The following is a 25,000-nucleotide window of genomic DNA, read 5'->3' as shown; positions in this document are numbered from 1 at the left end:
AACATTTAAATTATATCCACCCCATGTGTCTCACCCCATTATGCCTTGTTTCGGTCACATCTAAAGCGTATATTTAAGGTATATAAACCCCTAGGTCTGGTTAGTTGTGCTACACAGCAATTTGAACCTCTGTCTACGTGCTTCTCTTTGTCTTGATCCAACTGTGGAAATCACTCACCTTCTAAGTATCATTTATAAAAGCTTTATTGTTTATTGTATAATGCTTGCTATGTATTGCTTTGTAAATCATTATTTATTGTCTTTGGTTCTACACCTTTATATACCTGTATGGTTCTTTTTGTATATATTTCAGTTTACAACGAGGTATGTCCAATAAAAGCCTTCAAGAAAGCTCACTCCTTGTTGTTTTTATGTGGATGTGCCGAGCTGTTAAAGCTCTCTGCGGCCGCGTTCCACAGACAGCGCAGAGTGAGGCAGATAAAGAGGTCTGAATTGAAATGCTTTACATATTTGAAAGAATGGAGTGTGAGAATAGAGTAGATACAAAGCGTGGTGTGTGGAAGGAGGTCTGATCAACTGTAGGAAAATAACAATGGAGACAGTGGTTTACAATGTCAACCTGTTTTATTACATTTCAGCGTCACATGATGCAAGGACCTTTCTTGTCGGCGGCTGGTGCAACGTAGGGATGTGAACAAAACTACTGACCTAGTTATACATTAACACATAGCTTGGCATTGAGTGTGTGTGGCACACATGAACATGATTTGGGATGGCTGAAACTAGACAGATGAGCAGGATTTTAATCCTTGTGTGATAAAATATAGCCCTTATCCATTCTACTTCAACCAGCTCCATCTATTTACTTTTTAATTTTTTGTGGAACAACATTTCAGAAGTTAGGCCTGCTGCCTCTCAGCTCCAGATTCCTGATATCAAACCCTGGCCCAGAAGTACTGTCTAAGTTTATTGATTACTTTTAAGTTTTGCATAAGTGTGAGTGTGGGTGAGTTAGTGAGTAACTGTGCTTTAAAGAGAACAAGCGGATCATCCAGGGCTTTTTCTTTTCTTGTGTCTGCTGTTGCAGGGATAGGCCCACCACACCACACAACACTTTATATGGAGAGCCCAATGTTCTTAACATGGAGACTGTACTCATTCAGCTCTGGATTATAGGTGAGTAAGTGCTACAACTATCAAACGTTTTTGTCCCCCTAAGCTGAACCTTCTATGTTTGATTTTTCACAATAACAATATCACCACAATATACAACCACTTCAGGCGGCTCATAAATGGCTACCAAAAAGTCAGTAGAAATTATGATACTTTATACCAACATTCACAAAAGAAATTTCTGCTTTGATGTCAGCCCACTAGGTGTAAATACATTTTTAATAAAAATGATTAAAAGGAACCTTTCTCATTGCACGCTCTGTATATTTGGATTTTTGAATCACGACACACTCCCCACAATATAAATGCTCAGTCATAAAAATCAACTCTAAAACCCATTTTTCATTTTCAATTAGCAAATTCTGTTTCTTTAGAGTTCAGATAGGTCCAAACTCAGGAGAGTCTCTGAACATCTGACACAATGTGCTTCCTGCATTTAGGCATCAGAGATGGGCTTCCGCTTCTTCTTTTGCTCTCGGTCCCAATGTATGATGCCTCCATTCCACTTTGTGTACTGTAATTAAAACTATAAGCGTAACAATTGACAAATATTTAAAAAAAAATAAAGTTCCAGGTAAAAAGACAAGTTTCTAAGCACTGGCTCTAATTCCTTCTCTGCCAGGTGCTCTACATTTACCCCACAGGGTCTGCCTTCTGTGTCCATTTTGACCATGAGCTGGACCTCTGCAGGTGATTCTTTTTGATCATTTTTAAATTTCTTTTTAACTCGGAAAATGACAAATCCAAAAATGACAAAGCCCAACAGGCGGAATCCCAAGATCATTCCCTGGAAGAGGTACCTATGAATAAAAGAAAAGAAAATAAGCCAACAGCACCAAGTTATTGCTGATAGCTGGAGATGCAGTTAGTCTGTTATTGTTTAGAAAATGAGTTCTGGCGACGCTCTTTATCTGCCTTTTTTTCTATGTATGTGTGCGTGTGTTTGAGTGAGCTTGCAAAGGTATAAATGTAGGTGTAAATGTGTATCTGTGTATGCACTTAAGTCTTTATATGCTTATTGTATATCATAAGCTGCATACACAGGCCCATGTAAGTATGAGTCCAAGTTATAGCACAGCCTTGCACCTCCATGATTGTACATTTGTTGGGGTTGAAGAAGAAAAGTCAAAGGCTTCTACTTTCTAAAAGTGATTATGGGGTAAGTTGGAGAGATAAACAGTTCTAAGTGGGAATTTACAGTAAAAGAGAACTCCAGGGTGCAATATAAAAGGACAGCTGTACAACCTGCAATGTGAATGTTTGGTCAGATTTAATTAGCAGGAATACATAATTATTTATTTCCTTATAGTTCTTCTTTTAAATATTTCACAGCAGGAATTAATGACCTGATCTGGAGAGTGAGCTGCTAATTATAATTATTCATTATGGTATGAACTGCATATTGCATTTATTGACTATCTGAAGTATTTTGAACTGTTGAATGCCTCCTGACAAGTAATGTACTGCCGGGTTGTTGAATGTGCAGTGAATATAAATGACAAAAAATCCTGACATCTGCAGAGTTCTCAGCTCTGGATCTGCTATTATATAAACCGCCTGTTTATGATTTAAATCTGCTAAAGAATATTCTTATTTTTTCTTTCCTGTCATCATTCCCAGTCTAGATTTAGTTACTATGACAGATGACCGGGGACCTCACCCCACCGGGACACCTGGAGAAGGGAAGGACCAGGAGAGGGGTAATATCTTCCCTAGGGCACAAGAGGGTAGCCACCCTAGATTACATCAGGGCCACGGATTGGGAGCTTGGATAACCCTGTTGGGGTCCGTGGCCACCGCAAGGGGGCGCCTGGACAATGCCGGACCCCTGGATAGCAGCACTTCCGCTACACCAAGACATACTGTCAGAAGAAGAACCAAATGCACCTGGAGTGCTTCTGGGTGCCCATGCAGCACTTCTGACACACCAGGAAGTGCTGAAAGAAGTTCATCAGGGCGCACCTGGAGCTCATCCGGGTGCAACATAATACTGGCTGCCTCACTCCATTCGGGGAGCTGGAGTCGGGAGGCAGAGGACGGAGCTTACGAGTGGAGGAATGAGGCAGCGGCAGTAAAAAGAACAGAAATGAAAGGAAAAGACAAAGGGGAGACTGAGCATTGTGAGTTTGAGCATTGTGTGGTGCTGTAAAACAAAGAAAAAATAAATTTGGGTGTTTTTTGGACTTCTGGTTGTCTCAGTGTCTGCTTCTTTCACACTACATTTCCATTTCCCAATTGCTTGCTTCATTTGTTAGGAACAGTTCTCTTTATTAATCTTCACACTAACCCACCATATTATTTATGTAGTGATGATACTCTTACTGATTTCCAGCTCCCATCAACATGTTCATAAAATATTCACAGATTAGATAAACTTTATTAATTGCATGGGAAATTCAAATGTATACAGCAGCAAAAACATTAAAAACAAGAATGCAGCAAATCAATCAATCAATCAATAAACCTAAAGAGTACATCAGGTGGAAGCATTGAATTGTCTGATAGCAGTGGGCAGAGAAGACCCCGAAAGGCTCTTCTTAAAATAAAATAGCCCCTTACCTGAAATTATCCATCTGGTACATCCGACATGCTCCTCTTCCTCCACATGTTCTGACTCCCCAGATCATGCAAACAGAGTCAATGATGGCCCCAAAATAAATGGGGGCTGGTATCCCAGCTGCATGAAAAAACAAATGGTAATTTTCTTACAGATTTCTACAGCGTATTGTAGTATTTTTTGTAACTTGTTGTTTGTAATCGTAATTTAGATTAAAGTTTAATCTTTTCTAATTGTTATAAATTGCTATATAAATTAATAAGTGTCTTAAAGAAAGAAAGAGTTTTCTTTAAGAAAGTAATTGAAAACTCCCCAAAGTTTTTGGAATGCGATCACTGCTAAAAATATATAGTTGAGTTTAGTTTAGTGAAGTGTTCTGCTTTGGGGAATGTAATTTGTGGCAGGATGATGGAGGCATTCACCAATCTTCATGTAACCAGTGTTATAAGGACAGGCTATGAGCCACCCCCACAGGAAGGGATGAGTACATTTTTAAAACTGGCCAGCTAGCATGGAGAAATACAGCTGGCCAGGACAGGGACAGGCCACAATTGAGCAAAGCAACTGAATTGCGAAGGGAGACAATTGACCAGAGAGGGCCACTTTTCCACTTGTATATCATTTCTTTCTTGTTTTTGGAAATTGGAGAAAATGCCGACCTGACAAGACTGGGTGATACTGTGCAAAGCTGTTTCATTGGTGAGTCGGGGCATCAGGGCACAGTAAGAGGCTAGCATTCTGTAGAACTTCCCTCTGTGTCATTTTCCAATCATGGACAAGTAAGCAAGGTCATCATTGACAGGCTATGTGGCACCAAAGACCAAGACAGACCAGAATATAACAGAGAGCCACCTGGTAGCAAGCACTGATTTAGGTTGTATTGTTATTCTTGTCACACTCATTTGTACTTTCTTCATTATTTTGAGCATAATACAGTATCTATAATACATAAATACATGTATAATTTCTCTCTCCATCATTTCTTTCTCTGTAATAAATAAACCGACTTTTTCAAATGTTTGTCCCTGTGATTTGTTAATTGTCGTAGCAAAAACTATTCTGACAGGAAAATGTAAACATTTTAATACGAATGGCATATCAAGATTTCCTTTGGTGTCTAATATTATCCGTGGAAAATGTACTACATTACCTTTCTTGTCGCCTGTTAAAATATTACATGTGTGGAAGACGAATGTCCTCTTCGTTCCCTTGTACTAATTCATGTCTGAGAAGTAAGCTTTACGAAACCAAGTAACAGCATGCTTTGTTTTAGCAAACAGAAAAATATTTGTGCAAAGGACTCAAGGTCTGAGCATTCCACACATGAGTCTGCCTTATCACGTTTTCCCTTACATGTCAGAATTGTTTGACCAACTTTGAATACAACTAATCTTGACCTATTGCATATGCCATCACTCATACATAAATTACACAATAACATTACAATACATCCTTCTTTCAACAGTAATTTGGCCGGTGGAAGACCGGATGGTGTTAACGGTTGTAGATATTCTATGGGATATTGTAAGTTGATGTTTTCATCTTCTGCACCATCACCACCAACTGTTTCAGAATAGTCTATTGATACACATATAACCAATTTGCCAATTTGATCGCAATAATTTATAAGAGCGGAGAGTGCAGGAACTGTGTCTGACAAAAGCATTCACATGAATGAGAGGTGAGAGGACCGTGGTCGTGGGCCGTAAACCTGAAATGGTTGAGAGGAGGATGGGACTTGAAAAAATGTCTTGGCAATAATCTTGTCTCATCTCAAGATTTTCTTTTATAATACAGAGACTTCTTAGTGTCTTTCATATTTATATACTGTACATTAAAAACGAACTACATAGCAAAATCATACAATTTAGTCGATCAATTATAGTTAAGACTGCTAGGAGTATGAAGGTGGGTTTGCCTTAAAAGGAAAAGGGGGAGTAAAACAACATGGTCTGTGAAGCTTACACTGATTTAGTAAAAGGAAGGATTGTTGTCACTAGAGAATGTACAGCAGATGTGTATGTAATAAAGTTTCTCTTCATTTGATCTTATGTTTCATTCAGCTACAAGACACAGCAATTTCCTATGCTTGTACTTTATGTCTTTTGAACATATTAGTAAAGCATGCTGCTTGCAGTATTATGCAAGACAATATGGAGCAGTAACAGAGAGATACAGTACAGACACAAAGGCGACTTGAGATGGATCTGAAGGATAACGTATACATGCTCTGCCACTCATTGCTAGAAACTTCCTGTCATTTACGAAGAAGAAAAAGAATATGAAGTACATCAATTATATTGATTTGAAATTTCTATCACATGTTGCATTGATTGGACATGTTAGTAAGAGTTTCACTGTACTCTGTACACCTGACAATCTGACTACTACTGCAAAGCCAGTATTGACCACTTACAATTGACACACCATGCGAGGACACTAAACTTCCTAAAGCAGGACAGATTCTAAGCACCTCTGACTGACATTAACAATTCAGAGATCCAATAGTGAAGTTATCACTTTTTCAGGTTTAAAAGCTCCAGAGAGGAAATACTTTTTAACATTTGTGGAGAGGGCAAGAATATATATGCACAGATACAATGGCAAAAAGATGTCAGAATTATTTGAAAGAAAGAGAAAATTTCTGCTCACCTAATGTTCTCATTGCCATCGTGAAAATGCCAATAGCCAATGATTTTAGTTCTGGTTCAACACACCTGGCCAAATACAGTAAAACATGACATTTAGTAAAAAAAAATTCAAAGGGTAGCACATTTTATCATCTGCAGTACATTTTAGCTACAGATCACTTTGGATGCTGACTTCAAATGCCTTGACACACAGCTTGTAAGAGATAGTAAATGTGTAAGGACATTGCTTACTAGCTGTATGTCATGGCTAAATTCAGAGGTTTGCCAAAATAAATAATACAAATCAAAAACAAGATTCAAAAAAAGAAAAAAAAGATGAATGTTACATCCCAAGATTTATTGTGTTACAGTAAAGGATTTTAATATTTTTATTTGGAATTTTTGTCCATTAATAAACACAAACTGTACAGTGCCAAAGTAAAAATGAAATTGTACAGCTCATTCTGAATTATTTATAGCTATAAAGTGAAAGAAATGACAGATTAGTTATGTTCTCCTCCCAAAGCTCATATTTAGTGTAGGTTTCTTTGAGACTTATTTCTTGCAATAATTTAAACTTTCTGGTAAAATGAACATCCAAAATGACTTTCAATCATTCATTAGCCAATTGTTTTCATATTTGAAGAGAGCAACTGCTTTAAAGTTGCCTTAATTCTCTTAACCCTCTCTGACATGTGCCCAGGCACTCAGTTTGTCACATTTCAGCCAGGGGTCCTCTCCTAACTGGGGTTCGAATTCATGTTTTATGTCTGTTTTTGATGCGTTTATAATGCTTTTTTCAATCATGTGCATTATTCTTTCTTTTTGATATTGTTTTTGTATGTAAACTGCCTGTGTTATGTTCCATGTGTTTTCTTCAAAAAGATGAATTTCTCCAGTAGTCACCCTCTTTGTGAGAAGACAATGGACTGAAACATTCCCTTTTCACTATTTTCGCCTGGTTTTGCCTCATATTTTTTATTCACTATGCCTATTAAATAGGGTTCACCTAGCTAGTGTCCCAACTCTTAACCTTGATTGATCTGACCACATTACAACATAAATTAAAAGGAGCAGTAGCCCCAGCTCAGATCTCTGACACTTAGAATGTGTGTAATATAGAAAAAGTTCCTTTTACAATAGCCTTTCACTTTCTGGGATTGTACCGTTTTTGCTCCTCTCTACACATTGCACTGTAGTAATTCAATTATCTAGTTTTATTTTAGTTTGATCACTAACCTTTCACGTGTTACCTTATCAAAATCTTTCTAAAATCAAAGTAAAGAATACTGCATTATCCCCGTGATTATATACTTTGTTGCTTCCTCTTAAAACTCCAGAATATTATTGAAACACAATCTCCTCTTTTTATATCTCAGCCAGGTTCTTTCCCCTGGCTAGGGTTCAAATGCTTGCTTTGTGTCTCTGTTGTACATTTTTGATTTATTTCTGTGTGTTACTTATGTGTTCTTTCATTTCATGATGATTTATAGTATTCTTTACATTTTATATGTATCTGTTTCTAAGCCTGTGGTATGTTCCATGTGTTTTGAGGGTGGTCCAGCAAGAGAGGGGCCACCACCCAGTTACTGTCCATTGCCCTGTAAATTCAAAGGGTCTCCCACAATTCCTGGCAGGTCATTTATAATTTGTTTTGGAGTTTAGAGGGTGTTTTCCAGTTTAGTTCTGTGCTTTTGGGGTTTTATTACATTTCTGACCATTTTGCAATGTATTTTGACTATTTTGTAATGGGACTTATTTGCCTTGGATTGCCCTTGCTGGCAACTCCTTTTTGCCTTGTGTGTTCTATGTAGCTTTGTGCATTTACAGAGCTTTTTGTGAAATAAACCTTTTTATTTTATAAATATTCATTGCCTGCCTTTATTACTAGCTATGTTTGATGGTGTTTCCCATCCTCTAGTAAACATTTTTGAATACATTTGCTATATGTTTTGGAACTTACTGGAACTTACATTCTTTGGAACGCCAAGCTCACAACACAGGTAGGAAGATCCAAGTTCTGAAAGGTCTTGTGAGGCTTAATTTAAACCTTTACTGATTGTCTTGATTGTTAAGGAACTGCTTTACTCAACTCTGGTAAAACTCCAAAAACGCAGCTCGACTCAGCATCAGCTCATGGGAGATACCTTACTTTTCACCTTCAGTTAAATAAGTCATATCTAAAGACAGCTGGCTACAGTAGAACATGTTTGGGTGTATCTTTACTCAAGGGTTTCTACTTTAGAATAATATGGAATAATCTGTTTTTACTTTGATATTTATATTGATGAATGGCAAAAAAGCCCTTGTAAATACGTTAAGATTTATTTCCTCAACACAAAAAAATGTGAAAGTCCTGCTGTTTATTCTCACTTTATACAATGTACATGGTCTTGATGGTTTTACTGCCTTGGGTGCAAAAGAAGAATCAACACTGAACGGGGTACCAGTTAGTCACAAGTGATAGTCACTCATGCTGGGCCAATTTAAAGTTGCCAGTTAACCTAACCCTCAATGCCATGAGATATGAGAGGAAACTGGAGTGGCTGGAGAACTTACAAACACAGCACAGACAGTAGCTGAGCTAGGATGTGAACCCAGGACTGTGGACCAGGTGAGACAGCAATGTCACTTTCTGCATCACCCTGTAATTATTAAACTGATGCAAATTATGTGCAAATTCTAAAAGAAATGCAACTTAAAAAGTTCATCTTGTATAAAAACTTTGAGTGACATACTTTTTAAAGGTTAACATTCACATTTTTCTGTCTTGTAGCTGGGTAAAGGTATCTATCATGTGGGGACTTTGGAAAAAAATCATGATGTGAAATAATGCAAAGAAAAGTGTGGACTGGTGATGTTGCTGGCCTATTTTTGCACTGAGGAAGAAGTCAAAATTTATTCTTCCACCAGTGCATTATTAAATCAGAAAGGAATCAACGGGTTGGAAAATGGATGGATGGAATACTCAACCCCAAAATGTTATTTTTTATGTTACTTACAAATGTAGTTTGAAGTGGGAGCAGAAAAAAAAATTAATCTAATCTCATCAAGCAGAATGGAGAGATAAAAGTTTTTTACATAACAAAAACCAATAGTAACTAATGCAGTGTGATGGCAAACAATGTGAAAAACATCCATCCATTTTCCAACCCACTAAATCCGAACACAGGGTCACGGGGGTCTGCTGGAGCCAATCCCAGCCAACACAGAGCACAAGGCAGTAACCAATCCCGGGCAGGGTGCCAACCCACCGCAGGACACACACAAACACACCCACACACCAAGCACACACTAGGGCCAATTTAGAATCACCAAATGTGAAAAACATCCATGGAAAAAATAAAATTAATCTCACATTACTAGTGTCACATAACCTTCATGTAAATTATCCAGTCATATATTACCATCTCCCCCTCATTCATTGGTGAAAAGTCCTGTCTTCAAGTAAAAAAGCTATTCCCATGAAGCTTTAGGTCAGGGGTGTCCAACTCTGGTGCTCAGGTTTTCATTCCAACCATATTCTTAATTAGCGACCAGTTGCTGCTTATTAACTTCTTTTGCTTTAATTTTAATTGACTTGAATTCAGACCCCTGAATTGTCTCTTTTTTTGTTAATTAGCAGCCAAACAATAATGAGACACAAAATGAGCCAACACACGACCAGTTCACCTGTGCCTATCACACAATATCTGAAAATAAAGAAAGGTGAAGGTCTCAGTAAGGATGATCTGCTCAGGTCACCAAATTATCTTGACAATGTTCGATGTTTAGGAAAAGTCTACTGTGACAGAATGAGAGCAGCAACAAGCCATGGAATGAAATAACGGGTTTAATTAACAACAAGAAAGGGCTTCTAATTAAGAAAATGGTTGTAGTTTGAAGCCCTGGCTTAGCAGGTCATCTGTTGGTTCGTCTCATTTCCGTTTGGCTGCCATTAAAAGAAGAAAAGAATCAATTCAGATGACTGAATTTTTAAAAACAAGGCTATTAAAATAAAGGGAATATAATTTAGTTAGAAGTGGAATCGGTGAATTACACCCCTGCTTTAGGTTTTTGTTTATGATATGTGCTAGTAATCCCAGTAGTTTATATCTACACTATACAGTATATATAAAATCCTAAGTCTAAAAGTGCAACGATTTTATGTGACTTTTTATGTCATGTTTTTTGTCACACTTTAAAACAGGCTTATTTTAAAACCTACATATATACGTTTGGTATCATTCTTTTCAGAATTTATCAAATCTTTAAGGTGATGTTATTAGATTTTCAGATTCTTATTCCGTTTTTAAATTCTAAACTAAAAAATATCAAGAACTCACATCCCGCGAGACAGCAGTTAGAGATTTAACCATGCCCGGGGCTGGAAATAAAAGAGAAAGAGAAGGATACCTGCTGTACAGGATTTTAAATGTTTGAAGCGCTGCAGGAGATGCAGATCACGTGGCACGGCAGCAACAGCAAGCAAGCAGCTGATTGAGCAAAGAGGAGGTAAAAAAAATTGTATTTGTTCCCCATTGTGTCACTGTTTAAGAGAAGGTTTCGGAAGATCGTCCCCCTCTTCATAACGTGAGTGGTAGAGACTCCAAGTGGCTGGCGTGTAGTGCAGGCTGGGTGGGTTGGCGAATGAAGTGAGTAGGGGGCGAACCCCCTAGTTTAACAAAGTTTAAACAAAACAGCATGCATTTTGCACATTTTGAGCATACAACCAGATAACTGACATATGGGTTATGTGACATGAGTGAAACAAGGTTTTTTTTATTCCATTAGCATTTTTCACATTGTTTGCAATTGTACAGCACTGGTCACTATTGGCTTGTATTATATCATAATGTTTTCCTCTCCATTCTTCAAGAAAATATGAGATAAAATTTTTTTTTTCGGCCATTACTACAAACTACATGGGGTAAGTTACTAATAAAAAAGTATCATTTCCAGCTGGAGAATTCCTTTAAACATGTAGTTGGAAGAAAGCAACTGAGGAAATTACGTTATATACACAATATCTCCAATCTAAACACACATTCTAAAAAAAGGTGTCTTTTAAAATAGGCTTAGCTTTTTTGTTTGTTTGCCACTAGTGCTCACATTTTGTATAAACGCTAAAAGAAACAGTCACCTTTTATTTGCTAACTGAAAGAAGATTGCTGTACCTTAGATTAAGCATATACATGGGAACACTTCCCAGAGAGTAGAGAAAAAAGCTGAGGGACTGGAAAGCAATGTAATAGATAAACATCTTGGAGCACTTTTTGTCTCGTGGACATTGTCCCAGTGTGGAGGAGAAGTTAGAAGCTCCTGATGGGAAAGATGCAATACACCTGCAGTCCTGATATGTCTAAACAAGAAAAAGATGCATTAGAAACCATGCAGTGTCACATAGTCCATTATTGTACCTTTTTACATCCCATTATCAAATAGTTATGAGCATCTCATCCTGACGAGGATGGGCAGACATTCTATTTCTATTGACAGAGTGATCTATATGTTTTCTGGAATTGTACAGGAGAAACAGAAAGATGGTTGTAGGGTGTTCCTTGTGTTAATAATGATAACATGAAAGTCTCAGCAGTTCTTCTCCTTAAGGAGATAGTTAGTTCTGGAAGAACATGCTTGACCCTGCAAAGGAAGTTTGGTTGTCCCCTTACTTGCGGGTAGTACAATCCAAATGTAAAATTTCTAACTACCATAGACAAGTGCTGCATTCTCTGTTTATTCCAATAAAAGGTAGGGTAAGCAAGAACTTAACCCAAGAGCTGGACAGGACACCAGTCCATCATTGGGCACGATCACTCAACAAGGCCAGCTTAGAATCTGCAGTCAGCTTAACCTGCATATCTTTGTGGAGGTAGAGGGACCAGGGAAAACCAACCATGACTTGGAGTGAGCCATTCAGACTCTTGACCAGAAAATAAATTAAGACCAGGCCTTAAAACAAAAAGTAAGAAAATAATAATAAACCCAGATATGTGAAATAACAGAAAACTCCACAGCACTATCATGTTACCATGGCTTATATGAAGGTTGCCTATCCTTTATTGCAGGGACCAGTCATGCTCTCTTTTTATAACACATGACTAAGGTAACACAGAATGAGCAGTGCATAATAAATGGGCCATTTAACTTACAGCTCGTCACTCCCTGCTCTTGTTTGTGAATTATGCTACTAAAAGACAAGCCCCCCTGTGCAGAAGCAGAAAGGGGTGGGCACAGACATGCTCTATAGACCAACCAGAAATGAGGGATGACTCATAAATATATTCTTTCTGTAAGAAATAAATTTGGTAAAATATTCAAAGCCAAAACAACCTTGAGTCAACATGCCAAGTGCTTTTCAAGACCACTGAGTACAGTACCGTATTTTTTCCAAATCCTTGCAACTGTTTGCATCCTGCTAAACAGGGAGAAATGTAGGTGAGACCATTTTCACCACAGACTGGGTCCCACTGAGACGTGGAGCAATGGCAGTCAGAGTTACAGGTAGACAACAGGTTGCTCGGCTGGGCAACTGGCACTCTGAAAGGCAAGTGAAGAAATGAATGGTTCAACAAGTGAAAAACTGGTGGGTAGATGGTGCTGTTCTGCAAAATAAAAAAAAGAATAATAAAGTAGTCTTACTGTATTATTAAAATGTTTATAACAAACTCAACTTAGTTATCATAATCATGTTTCCAGTTTTCCATTAAAGCCCAATATAATCTGTCTAGAAAAATGCCATCCATCCATCCATTTTCCAACCTGCTGAACCCAAACACAGGGTCACGGGGGTCTGCTGGACCCAATCCCAGTCAACACAGGGCACAAGGCAGGAACCAATCCCAGGCAGGGTGCCAACCCACCGCAGGTCTAGAAAAATGCTTTTTTTGGAGTATGTGAGGGGTGGCAAAATGGTAGCACCAGTAACTAGGGTTTTCTCGTCTTGAGTGTTTCCAGTGTGGAGTTGTTCTATGTTCTCTCTGTCTGCTCCAGTTTCCTGCCACAGTCCAAACATTATGCAGGTTAGTTGAGTAGCAGGTTGGAATTATGAATGGAGGATTATGTAAAGCCAGCTTATTTGTCTGGTGACACTTGGGTTGCTCATGCAGATCTTTTGACCTTCCAGTTTTCTCTGCAGATCTTTGCTAAGGTGCGTGCATGTGGCTAGAGTCCTTGTAAGAAACCCACTGCTTGATTTTTTGTGAAAGATGCATGAACTTGCATATCTTCATACTTTGGAACAGTACTGAAGAAAACATTGGTGATACTGTACATAGCCAATACAAGAATCAAAACAGAGACACAACCATCAACTTCAATACGATGGGGTTAATTAGAACATTAGAACAATCTAGATGAGAACTGGCCATTCAGCCCAATGAAGTTCGCCGGCCAATCCACTTATAGCTTATTCCATGTGTCTGTGGATCTCCGTGTGAAGGAAAACTTCCTAATGTTTGTGCAAAATGTATCCTTAACAAGTTCCCAACTGTGTCCCCGTGTCCTTGTTGAACTCATTTTAAAGTAACAGTCTCAATCCAATGTACTGATCTTCTTTTCCTTAAACTGAAAAGGCTCATCTCTTTTAAGTTTTCATCGCAATTCATCCCCTGAAGCCCTGCATTCTCCCTAGTTATTCTTCTCTGGACTTTTTCTGGCACTGTTATGTCCTTTTTTGTAGCCTTGTAATGTTTCAACTGCACTCTTTAAGTTCATGATTTTACATTTAAATATGCATAACATGCAATTCCTCAAAGAGATTACAAGCTGTGAATATCCTTACCCTTCATAAGAAACAGTCACTCCAGCTATGTCCGAATTCGCACAGCTCAATGCAAAAAGAGGCAATGTAGCAAGTAATCCAAGAATGCCTGTCAGTAGGCCCAACTTCACGGCTTTATAGACATCCAGTTTGAATTTTTTCATTATAAACCCACTGCATAAAATGCCCAGAGAAATAGCAGGCATATTGGTGATTCCTAAAGAAACAGACAAATCAGAATCAGAATCTATGAATATTACAATTCAAAGAAATTAGTTTACTAGCATCTATAATACATAGGCAGCTTACATGTCTTCTATATTAATGTCATGTCATTTTCTAACCTGCTTTAATCCAGACCATGGTTGCTGGGGTCTACACCAGATAGCACAGGGGCACAAGACAGGAATAAATGCTGGACAGGAGGACCGAACACATGCCAAACACATACTAGGGTCACTGTGACAAAAGTGGAACACACTGGGAGAACATAAAAACTCCACTCATGGAGGACCTGGGATGCAAACCCTGGTGTCCTTATTGCAGAGCAGGTGTGCTACCACTACCATCACCATGCTGCCCCTTCAGTATTTATCACAAAATACAGTATATAGCTCCTGAACAATTGAATTGTCAGTTTTTCCTGGTTTAAAGAATCCAAATTCAGGCATCTTCTAGATAAAATATGAAATGTGAAAGTTGGCCTTGTCATGTATTGTTTAGGACCATTTTGCTAAAGTCAAGGATACAGTGGACTACCTCAAGTCAATGTTCATTTCTTAGTGTAAATCATGTATTGCAGTTGCTATTCTTGCCCTTTGATGGACTGGCACCCTGTCCAGTGCTGTATTCCACCTTGAGCCCAATGCTTCAGGGACAGATTCTGACCCCCAATGACCCTGATTTAGACCAATCGTGTTTGAAAATAAGATTAAAATGAGAATTGTTATATTAGTTGTGCTATGTGTTGTATATGCCAAACAGAATGGATGGGCATCACGACCAAGAGGGAGGATAGTTCCTTACGTATGATATGGGAAGCCAAAGGTGGATGGACCAGCATCCTAGCCAGATTTGTTTGTAGTACCTTTCCTGGCCAGGATAGAATGGTGGGACAGGGAAGGACTGTCTCTGGAGGCTGTTTATTCCCACAGTATGCTAGGTAGCACCTTCCCTCAGGCGGAGCTCCCATTCATACTCCTGTAGGGCACCTTTGGAATTGTAGTTTTAAGAGAACAGCTTTGTTGGGATGTGTGGGTTCCACCAGAGGGAGCTATAGAAAAGTCACAACGTGGAAGGTGGTTCCGCCTAACCTGGACATGCTGTAGTCATTTGACACTGGAAAGTACTCCTACGTCTGGCATAAAAGAAGCCACCCAGCCTCATCCAGGTGAGCTAGTCAGGAGGAGGTGGATAAAGCTTGCCGGAGACAAACAGGGGAAAAGTCTGTTTAAGGAGGATTTAAACCAGTATAAAGTCTTGGATTTAATAAAACATCACATTTATTGAAGCCTTTGACTGTGTGTCTGCACTTGTGTTTTGGCTTTGAGGAAATGCTGTGCCCTCTAGTGTCCACAGTGCACATTGTAGTTAGGTTAAAAATACTATCAAATCCGTTTACCTTACAAAGTTCCAGATTTCACCATTTTTGATAATAACCCTTCAACATTGATGATAGTAAAGCAGCTGAGAGACTAACAGCATCAAAGCAACAGAAGTGGTGGGCACTCAGGTCAAATGGAATTAAGGAGGTTGTCTCTTCCAGGAGTAGACTATCTATGCTGATATCAATTTTAAGAATTTAAGACAGTAATATATAAAGGAGAATGGTTGGACATAAGAGAGATTGCAAGTCTACAGTAGGTAAGATGGGGCTGGAGAGGGAGTGATTGTTATAAGTGAACAGGACCAGAAAGAAGGAAAAGTTATTATCATGTGTAAAAGATTGTATTCTAAACATACAAAACATTTTGTTTGCTGTCACAATTTTACATCTTGGTGCTCTGCTATGTTACATTAACTTCAACAGTTAAGCAATAACACAAATTTTTACTCATGAACGTAATGCACAAGTGTTGAATTGCAGTAAATCAAAATGAGAACCATAGTACATGCGTGAACTGACAGACGAGAAGCATGTTCAGTGATTTAAAATGTGGATTAATTCAGGACTTGACAATGCTAAATTATCTTTTGTTTGGACAAAGCTACAGCTAGTTATAAAATATAAAGATAAAAATATTGTGCAGCAGGCAGATGTGGAAAGACTGTGTGTCTGCTAATTTAATGGTTTCAAGAATTAACTTTTCTAGTAAAACTGTGTCAACCCTTAGGAATAATTATGCCAAGTGCCAGGCATCCCGTGTTGATGTCTCAGTGTAATGATTTCAGTATAATTTCTCTTTATATTGTAATCACATACTTAATTAAATTTTATTGTGTTACTACTATTATTTAGTATTTTTTCCCATCTTCCTCACATGGCCGTTACCACACTATTTTACCGACAGGTGGTGTGTAAGCATTTCACCTGAAGTCGCATTATGTGTGACACTATCACAGATAAACATATTTAAGAAAAAACTTTAGAAGACTGTAATTATTGTAGTTAAGCAACAAATTAGACAGAGAGAAAGGGAGAAGGAGTGAGAGTGATCACTTCAGAGGAATAGAAGCAGAGTGGAGTAGGATAAGAAATTGCGAACTTCACTTATAAGTTGGACCGAGAGCTCTTATGTGATGGTTTAGAGGCATACTCTGTGACTATATCAATAGATATGTTCCCATTGGAGTATGAAGTTCAGAAAGCAGTTTGATTGTAATGAATCAATAAATACACCCTGTCACACACGCGTGTTTAGGAGGCAACTAAAGGGCTCAAATACATGTAATTCCACGCCGGACCAGGGGGTGGCGAAGTGCACTAATTCTCTCTCTCAATCTCTTACAGACCATTCTAGGGAAATCCCGCCCGGCTCTGGGGCAGGCAACAACGTCACTTCCGGTTCCAGTCCTGATGACATTACTTCCTTTAATGGCCTTTAAAGCCGCCATGCTGTTACTACTGAGTTAGTTCTGTTTTGAACTGAGTTGTGTAAACATGGATTTAATTATTAAGAAGTTTTGCAGCCGGGAACAATTATATGGGTGGCTACCCCAAACCTTCACAATGTCTTGTGGTCATTATTGTTACAACCCATATAAAGGCAAGATTGTGTTGGTTTGGACATGTGGAGAGGAGAGATGCTGAGTACTGTATATTGAGAGAAGGATGATAAGGATAGAGCTGCCAGACAAAAGAAAAAGATGAAGGCCAAAGAGAAGGCTTATGGATGTGATGAGAGAGGACATGCAGGTGTAGGTTTTAACAGAACAAGATGCAGAGGACAGAAATATATGGAAGAAGATGATCTGCTGTGGCAACCCCTAATGGGAGCAGCTGAAACAAGAAGAAGAAGAAAATAAAGTTCAGTTCAGTTCAGTTCAACTGAACTATTTTCTTCTTCAGTTCAGTTCAGTTCAAAGTTTATTGTCATGTGCACAGTAAGGAAACACGTTTCCCTGTACAATGAAATTCTTTCTTTGCTGTCCACACCAAATGACAAAACCAACATATATAGATAAAGATAAATAATAAGTAGCAGATAGATAATAAGTAAGAGAGGCAGCATAAAGTATAAAAACAGAAAAGAAGTCTAAAGTGTAATTGTGCAGGTGGGTGTGTGATGGGCAAGTCAAATACAGTTGTGTGAGGTAAATAGAATGAGGTGAACCATGGTTATAAACTCCAGTCAGTTATTTAGGAGTCTAATGGCCTTGGGAAAGAAAGAGTTCTTTAGTCTGGAAGTCCTGCATTTCATTCTTCTATACCTCCTGTCTGAGGGTAGAAGTGTGAACAGTTTGTGTTGGGGGTGGGTGGGTGGAGTCCCATCCCTGAGGATCGAGGCAGTTCTCCTGTGGACTCTGAAGTTGTAGATGCTCTGCAGAGAGGGCAGTGGGGTCCTGGTGATCTTCTCAGCACTCTTTACCACTCTCTGCAGGCATTTGCGGTCCATAGCAGTAGTGTTGCCGTACCACATGGTGATGCAGCCGGTCAAGATGCTCTCAACAATGCAGCTGTAAAAGTTGCTGAGGATCTTAGTCGACACACCAAACTTCCTCAGCATCCTCAGAAAGTACAGCCGCTGTTGAGCCCTCTTGACCAGCTGTGTGGTGTTAAGTATCCAAGTGAGGTCCTCACTGATGTAGACCCCCAGGTATTTAATGCTACTCACCTTCTCCACTTCAAGCCCTCAGATGAACAGTTGCCAGTGGGGTCTCCTCTCCTTCCTCATGTCCACTATCATCTCCGTCTTGTCTGTGTTGAGGGTGAGGTTGTTGCCCTCACACCATGACAATAGACTGTCCACCTCCCTCCTGTAGGCCGCCCCAAACACTGCAGTGTTGTCCCACCAGTGTGGGTGAACAGGGTGTAGAAGATAGGGTTGAGAACGCATCCCTGTGGGGTGCCTTTGATTGTGATAATGGTGGCTGAAATCCTGCAATCCTGACAGACTTGCCAGTCAAAAGTCTAGAAGCCAATCACAGATGGTGGGATGCAGGCAAAGTGCAGACAGTTTATGGGTGAATTTATGGGGGATTATTGTGTTAAAGGTAGAGGTGGACCTGTTGGGCCTGTAGGCATACTGCAGGGGGTCCAGAGTGTCCGGTATGCTGCTCTAAATGTGGGCCAGCACCACTCTTTCAAAACACTTCATGATGATTGGAGTGAGTGCTCCGGCCTGTAATCATTCAGGCAGGTGGGTGGGATTTTTTTAGCAAGGGGGATGTTAATCGTAGTCTTAAAGCAGGACGGAACAATGCACTGACTGAGGGAGAGGTTGAAGATGGAGCAGAGAACATCAGCCAGCTCATTGGCACATGCTTTGAGAGCCTGCCCAGGGATGTTGTCTAATCCAGCTACCTTACGGGGGTTGATCTTCCTTAGGCTTTGTGTACCTGACCTGAAGAGACTGTTGGAGGAGGGGAGGGGGGTTGTGTGGTCCAGGTGTGCATGTGCCTCCACTCTGTGCTGTTGCTGGATGTCTCAAAGCGGGTGTAGAAAGTGTTGAGATCATCCAGCAGACTGTCTGTGAAGCTGACTGTGCTGGTGGTGGTCCTGTAGTCTGTGATGTGCTGTAGGCCCTGCCACATACTGTACGTCCAGAGTCAGCAGTAGAATAGAAGCCCTCCAGCTTCTCTCTGTACTGCCTCTTGGCTGCTTTGATGGCTTTTCTTAGTTTGTACTTTGCAGCTTTGTACTCCGTCTCAGTTCCAGATCTAAATGCAAGAGAGTGGGCACGCAGCATGTGGTGTACCTGACTGTTTATCCAGGGCTTCTGGTTGGGGAACTTCCTGACTGGTATTGTGGGCATGATGTTGTCAATACAGGTGCTAATGTACCCAATGTGCTAAATTGCTCTCTTGGTCCCTATTACTATATAAGTACAACACAAATACAATAAAAAGAAATAAAACAAGAAGGAAACTTCAATACATTTGAAGGTGTGGCAAATAAGGTGAATTGACAAAATGATGGTAATTCCATGAGAAAGGTCAGTAAATGAGGGTTTTATGTTATTGAACAGTAGACAAGGGTTTAAGTATATGACAAACACTATAATAGTATCTTAGATATTTAGGTGTCACTTTGATCAAGTGCAATGACTGTCTCTTTGTGGATTATATAACTCGTGGATGTGGATCACATTTTCAGAACAAACTAATATAAGTCACTGATACGCATGTTCATCAAGGGAACACCAGTGTACGAAAAGCCTGTAACTACAAGACTAGCCTGTCCAGATCATAAATGAAATACTGTATGTTACACAATGGCCAGCATGGTGGCGCAGTGGGCAGCGCTGCTAGTTAGGAGACCCGGGTTCGCTTCCCAGGTCCTCCCTGCATGGAGTTTGCATGTTCTCCCCGTGTCTGCGTGGGTTTCCTCTGGGTACTCCGGTTTCCTCCCACAGTCCAAAGACATGCAGGTTAGGTTCATTGGCGATTCTAAATTGTCCCTAGTGTGTGCTTGGTATGTGCGTGTATGTGTGCCCTGCGGACGGCTGGCGCCCTGCCCGGGGTTTATTACCTGCCTTGCGCCCTGTGTTGGCTGGGATTGGCTCCAGCAGATCCCTGTGACCCTGTAGTTAGGATATAGTGGGTTTATTAATGGGTGGATGGATGTTACACAATGAAGTGCTTTAGTAACTCCATTAGTTTTCAATTTTTCAATGTTTACTTTGCAACCGTCATTAAACTGAGATTACCTACATGGGACACCACGTGTTTCTTTTTAGCCCTTGCAGATTTATTTTATAAATAGCTGTGCTATCAGTCTAAGACAGGTTAAAATCTAAGTAATCAACATAGACCTCAGTGTATTCAGTGTTTAAATTTGTAGTGCACCATGTAATAGAATGCATTTTGTAATATATGTACTAATTAAATGCATTGCAATTTTAATTCCAATGGATGGCTTACCACAAACATTAGTGTTGCTTTCACAAATCCCATACCAGATGGCACAAAAAAGAGACATAGCAACTCAATGAACACACAGATATGTAGACCCCTGTCGTTTTATTAAAGTAGATTTCTAGTCTGGTGAACCGGCCTAAAGATAAAACATCCTCAGACTTCTGGAGATACAGATCACTACAGCAGAAACAGGAATGGAAGTAAGGAGGTTGTCTTTGCTAGGGGTAGATTATCTATGTAGATATCAGAAACAGGAATGACTGCATCTGAGCCATCTCTTCAACCTCCCCATGAGGTAAGACCTACACCAGCATTTCTCAACCTTTAAGTATTTGCGACCCGAGTTTTCATAACAGTTTTAATCACGCCTCCCTAAGGTTTTTTTGAAAGGAGCCCCCTAATACCAATTTGTTCTTTTTTAATTAATGATATATCATAGATGCATATTTTATTATACCTACTTAACTTTTATCGACATTTATCTAACTCTATATTTATTTTTCTAGTATCAGAATGTAGTTTAATTTAATTTGTTTTGGTTTCAATAGATGTATTTTTCATATTTTCGATTTTGTTTTCTTTTTTCACATCTTTGCCCCGCTTTTTGTTATTTCGCACTCCCTAGAGGGACCCGCCCACAGATTGAGAACCACTGACCTACACAACTCTTTCACAAGATGAGCCAAGAGGAGTAGGGTGATGTAGAAGCTTAGCTCAGTTCTTCTGACTGCCACTAGGTATTGCTGGCCTTAAGAGAAATGGACACACATATTAGTTGTCTAGGCAGGTTCTGTGTGTATATCATGACCTCAAATAAATATCTTGCCTCTAACCACAATGTATTGAAATGGGACATTTTTGATGGATTAGGAGTCAGCACAGCTTCCCCTTGCAAGTCACTTCTATGTTTGGGCTTAGGATCCAATCAAGTCCTGTAGTTTGTGGTATTGAGCCTAGAGTTAATTCAGTTGAACATATGGTGAAAATGGTTGCAGCTGATCAACTTTTGCAGGATCTTCTAGTTTCACTTTATGGATTTGTATGTAAATCTACAGTACTGTATATGGAATACCATGGACAAGTTCTTTGAGCTAGTAGTTCACAGCTGCAACCTGCTGTGGGGCTGAACAGAGAAACGGGAGGAAGCCTAAAGACCTCTGGAGTGAAAGAAGATGCAAACACTTAAGTCTGCACTGGAGAGCATCCTTGGGGAAGATGAATGGTTTTTAGGTTCAAATGAGAATAATGGCAGAGACATTAATGCTTAAGTTCTATTTGTCATTCTCCAAAGGAAAGTTAAAAATATTCGATGATTTCTGACTTGAGTTTTTTTTGATACGTATCCCAAAATCAGTATTGCCTCACATTGCCAATGCAAAGATGATCACTAAAGAAGTAATATGGATGAAATCATAACTGTGCATTCCTAAGGATAGTTAAAGAGCCAGTGGAAAACCTTTTTTTGTCATGAGTATTCAAATAAATGTTGAAACCAATAACAATCAATTAAAAACAATACAAATTACCAATATAAAGATGTATGTATTTCATACTCAATGTGATGGATCAGCAGAAAGATTTAACAAGACTAAAACAAATGTTAGCTGCTGTGATGTGAAAAAAGAAAACAAGAAAATATGAAAAATACATCTATTGAAACCAAAACATATTAACTTAAACTACATTCTGATACTAGAAAAATAAATATAGAGTTACTTATGGAAAGGGAAGTATAAGTACCCTCTGGCTTTTAACCTTCAACTTTGTTGCACAGAAGGAAATCCTGGGGAATTTGGGCATAATGAAAGAATAGGAAGAGCAGTCAAACACCAGAACAAATATCCTGGATTGTGTCACACAGTTTAAAGGCTGTTTAAAAAATTGTGACTCTAGTGAAAGAACACCTGGAACACACCCAGAGGTTGTCATCATGGTCCTACAATCATGAAACAACAATATACAACTTTAAACTGGGGAAAGGGGTCACTGTACTGGTTCTCATCACTCATTCAGAAGTTCTCGCACATTGTCAGAGCCATTTTGAAGTGAAAGAATGTAAAGGCCTGATTATGTAATTCTCAATCAATGAATAGAGCTACAGAACAGATTTATCATCTTAAAGGAATACCTCCCCCCAAAAAGATATTATTTGTTTCTTACCCCTTGTTGGTTTTTAGTGATAGCTAAGAAAAATTTTGAATGGAGCATGGAAAAAACAAAACTATTGATGTAATAAGATTCAAAGGGACCCGCCCAGAACATGAGAAAAAAAAATATCAAAACATACTTGAAAAAATCTAAAATGACTCATATAAAATAATCCACATTTCAGGTATCCAATCACATGTTCACAATTACCCAAACACATTGATTTTAGCTAAAATATGGTAATAAACCATTTCCAAAAACCCATCTCATGCACAACAGTTCAGCACATTTACACAGGAACAAGCCTTTTACAGATGAGTAAAACCACATCTCTCAAATCTAGTAGAGTTCTGGGTCCCCAGTGACACAACATCAGAGTATTGACAGACATTCTTTCTTCTTTCTCCAAATTAAACACAGCTACACTACAAATAAAAGTTCTAATTGCTAGAGCTCAACGTATCCTATGAGAGGGTATATTCTTTGAAAGACATAGGGCAGAATTTGGGGAACAATTCTATCACATCCCCAAAGGTACTTCATTCAAAACTGCTATGTTTAAGAATTTAGTTTAAGACAGTTAGTCATAGATCACCTAAATAACCAACAACTAACAATAGGACATCAATCAATGCCATTTTTACATCACTTGAATTGGAATCTGCTATCCATGAAAGCTATTGTGTCATCACAAGCCAACTACCATGTGTAATGGTATTCTATTATATCTGTTATTTTTAAATATGACTCATTGTTACAACAATATTTAATAAACAAATATGTGATAACTGACTCTTTGATGAAGTAACTTTAAAAATTTTAAAAGCACCAACTTTCAGATCAGTTAACTAAGTCCCTTAAACGCTCCTGAATGTTACGCCATGGCTACATCTTCTAATGTTTTTCAGCTAGAAATAGGTCAAATTCAGAAATCACGTGAATCTTTTTCTTTGGAAGACTTGTTTAACCATAACTGTACAAAGTTGTTTTGCTCCATTATTATATATTTTTTTCATTCAACTCAGTGTACTTTCCTCCTTGATTTTAGTACATTTCATTCAAAGATTCCCTTACCAATGAAAAAGTTTGTTTTAGATGCAGATTCTCCAAACTGCTGCTCAAAGTATTTTGGTAAGTATGTTATTAATATGATGAAGGCGTTGAACATTATAATGTTTGTAATCAGATACAGGAAGTAGGTTTTGTTCGTTAGCAACCTTTTCATGGAGGGCAAGAAATCTGCAAAAAAAAGAAACAATGTTAAAATTATCAAACAAGGATTATGTACAAATCTGCAATTCAGGTTCCATAAGATTTCTATCAGGAGCGCCACTATAAAAGCACAAATCCTAGTCAGTTGGATTGGTGACCACTTGTGCCTTTTTCTGTCTGGCAAAATTTTTGCTCATTTACAGGATTTTATTTCAGAAAGACGAGCTGTACAAAAACAATTTAATTTCAAAAGCATTCATGATCTGATTAGAACACACTGAACGTATGTGATCTAGAAACCCGTGGAAGAATCTGAAGAACTTGCTGACTCCTCACAGAAGACCAATGGTGGGAGCTGAAGAACATGTTGACTCTTTATAGAAGGCTACCAACTAAGAGCAGATTTGGATCAAAAGCACTGTCAAATATGAGATGGCAACATTGCCATGTGCTCCTAGTGCTGATAACATAATACAGTACAACAAATGTAATAATATCAAAAGAGATTTATTTTTAATGTATAATTAGAATTATTCAAATTAAAAATGTTTTCTTTATTGATGTGTATATGGAAGTGACCATAATTATAGTATTGCATGTAAAAAAACAAGTTCACTTTTCAGCATGTGGTATAGGAATTGTATTTTAATGTTCTGTCTGGTTGAGAAAGAAAGAACTGATAACAAATTACTCAAGAGGACACTAGCAAGGGCCACAAGTCAGCAGAATGAAGCAAAACACAAGCAGTTTGACAGTAGACAATGAGCACTGTGGATCTGTGACAGGATACGTTTAATTGAGAAGACTAGAACAGTAACCACTAAATGTAAATTACATGGGAAATAGAAATGGGTAAAATAACACAACATTCTCAAGCCTACACTGTCCAGTTGACTGCGTATCTAAACAGTAAATTGACAAAAGGAAAATATTGTTAAGAACAGGTATGGAATTTTAGTTAATATATAATGTTTGCAAATTATTACATAAGAAGTTGTTATAGTGAATTAATTCAAACGTAAGAAAAGGACTGAAGGTAACTAAATGGTTAATGTAACG

At 38.7% G+C, this 25,000-nt stretch overlaps 1 protein-coding gene across 1 annotated transcript; it reads right to left on the bottom strand.

Moving 5' to 3' along the window:
• Nucleotides 1-566: 566 nt before the first annotated feature.
• On the bottom strand, nucleotides 567-23,995 carry LOC120520108 (solute carrier organic anion transporter family member 1C1-like). The gene is made up of 7 exons (XM_039742727.1): nucleotides 23,804-23,995; nucleotides 14,084-14,279; nucleotides 12,681-12,840; nucleotides 11,478-11,662; nucleotides 6,344-6,408; nucleotides 3,694-3,811; nucleotides 567-1,934 (listed from the first exon to the last, which is right to left on the bottom strand). Exons 1-7 carry the CDS (start codon nucleotides 23,952-23,954, stop codon nucleotides 1,661-1,663), a joined length of 1,149 nt encoding a protein of 382 aa, XP_039598661.1. The 5' UTR covers nucleotides 23,955-23,995; the 3' UTR covers nucleotides 567-1,660.
• Between the last annotated feature and the right edge of the window lie 1,005 nt (nucleotides 23,996-25,000).

Source organism: Polypterus senegalus, unplaced genomic scaffold (assembly GCF_016835505.1).
Source record: "Polypterus senegalus isolate Bchr_013 unplaced genomic scaffold, ASM1683550v1 scaffold_1445, whole genome shotgun sequence".
In the NCBI taxonomy this organism is placed as follows: Eukaryota; Metazoa; Chordata; class Cladistia; order Polypteriformes; family Polypteridae; genus Polypterus; species Polypterus senegalus.
This window is presented reverse-complemented; position numbering and strand designations above follow the sequence as displayed.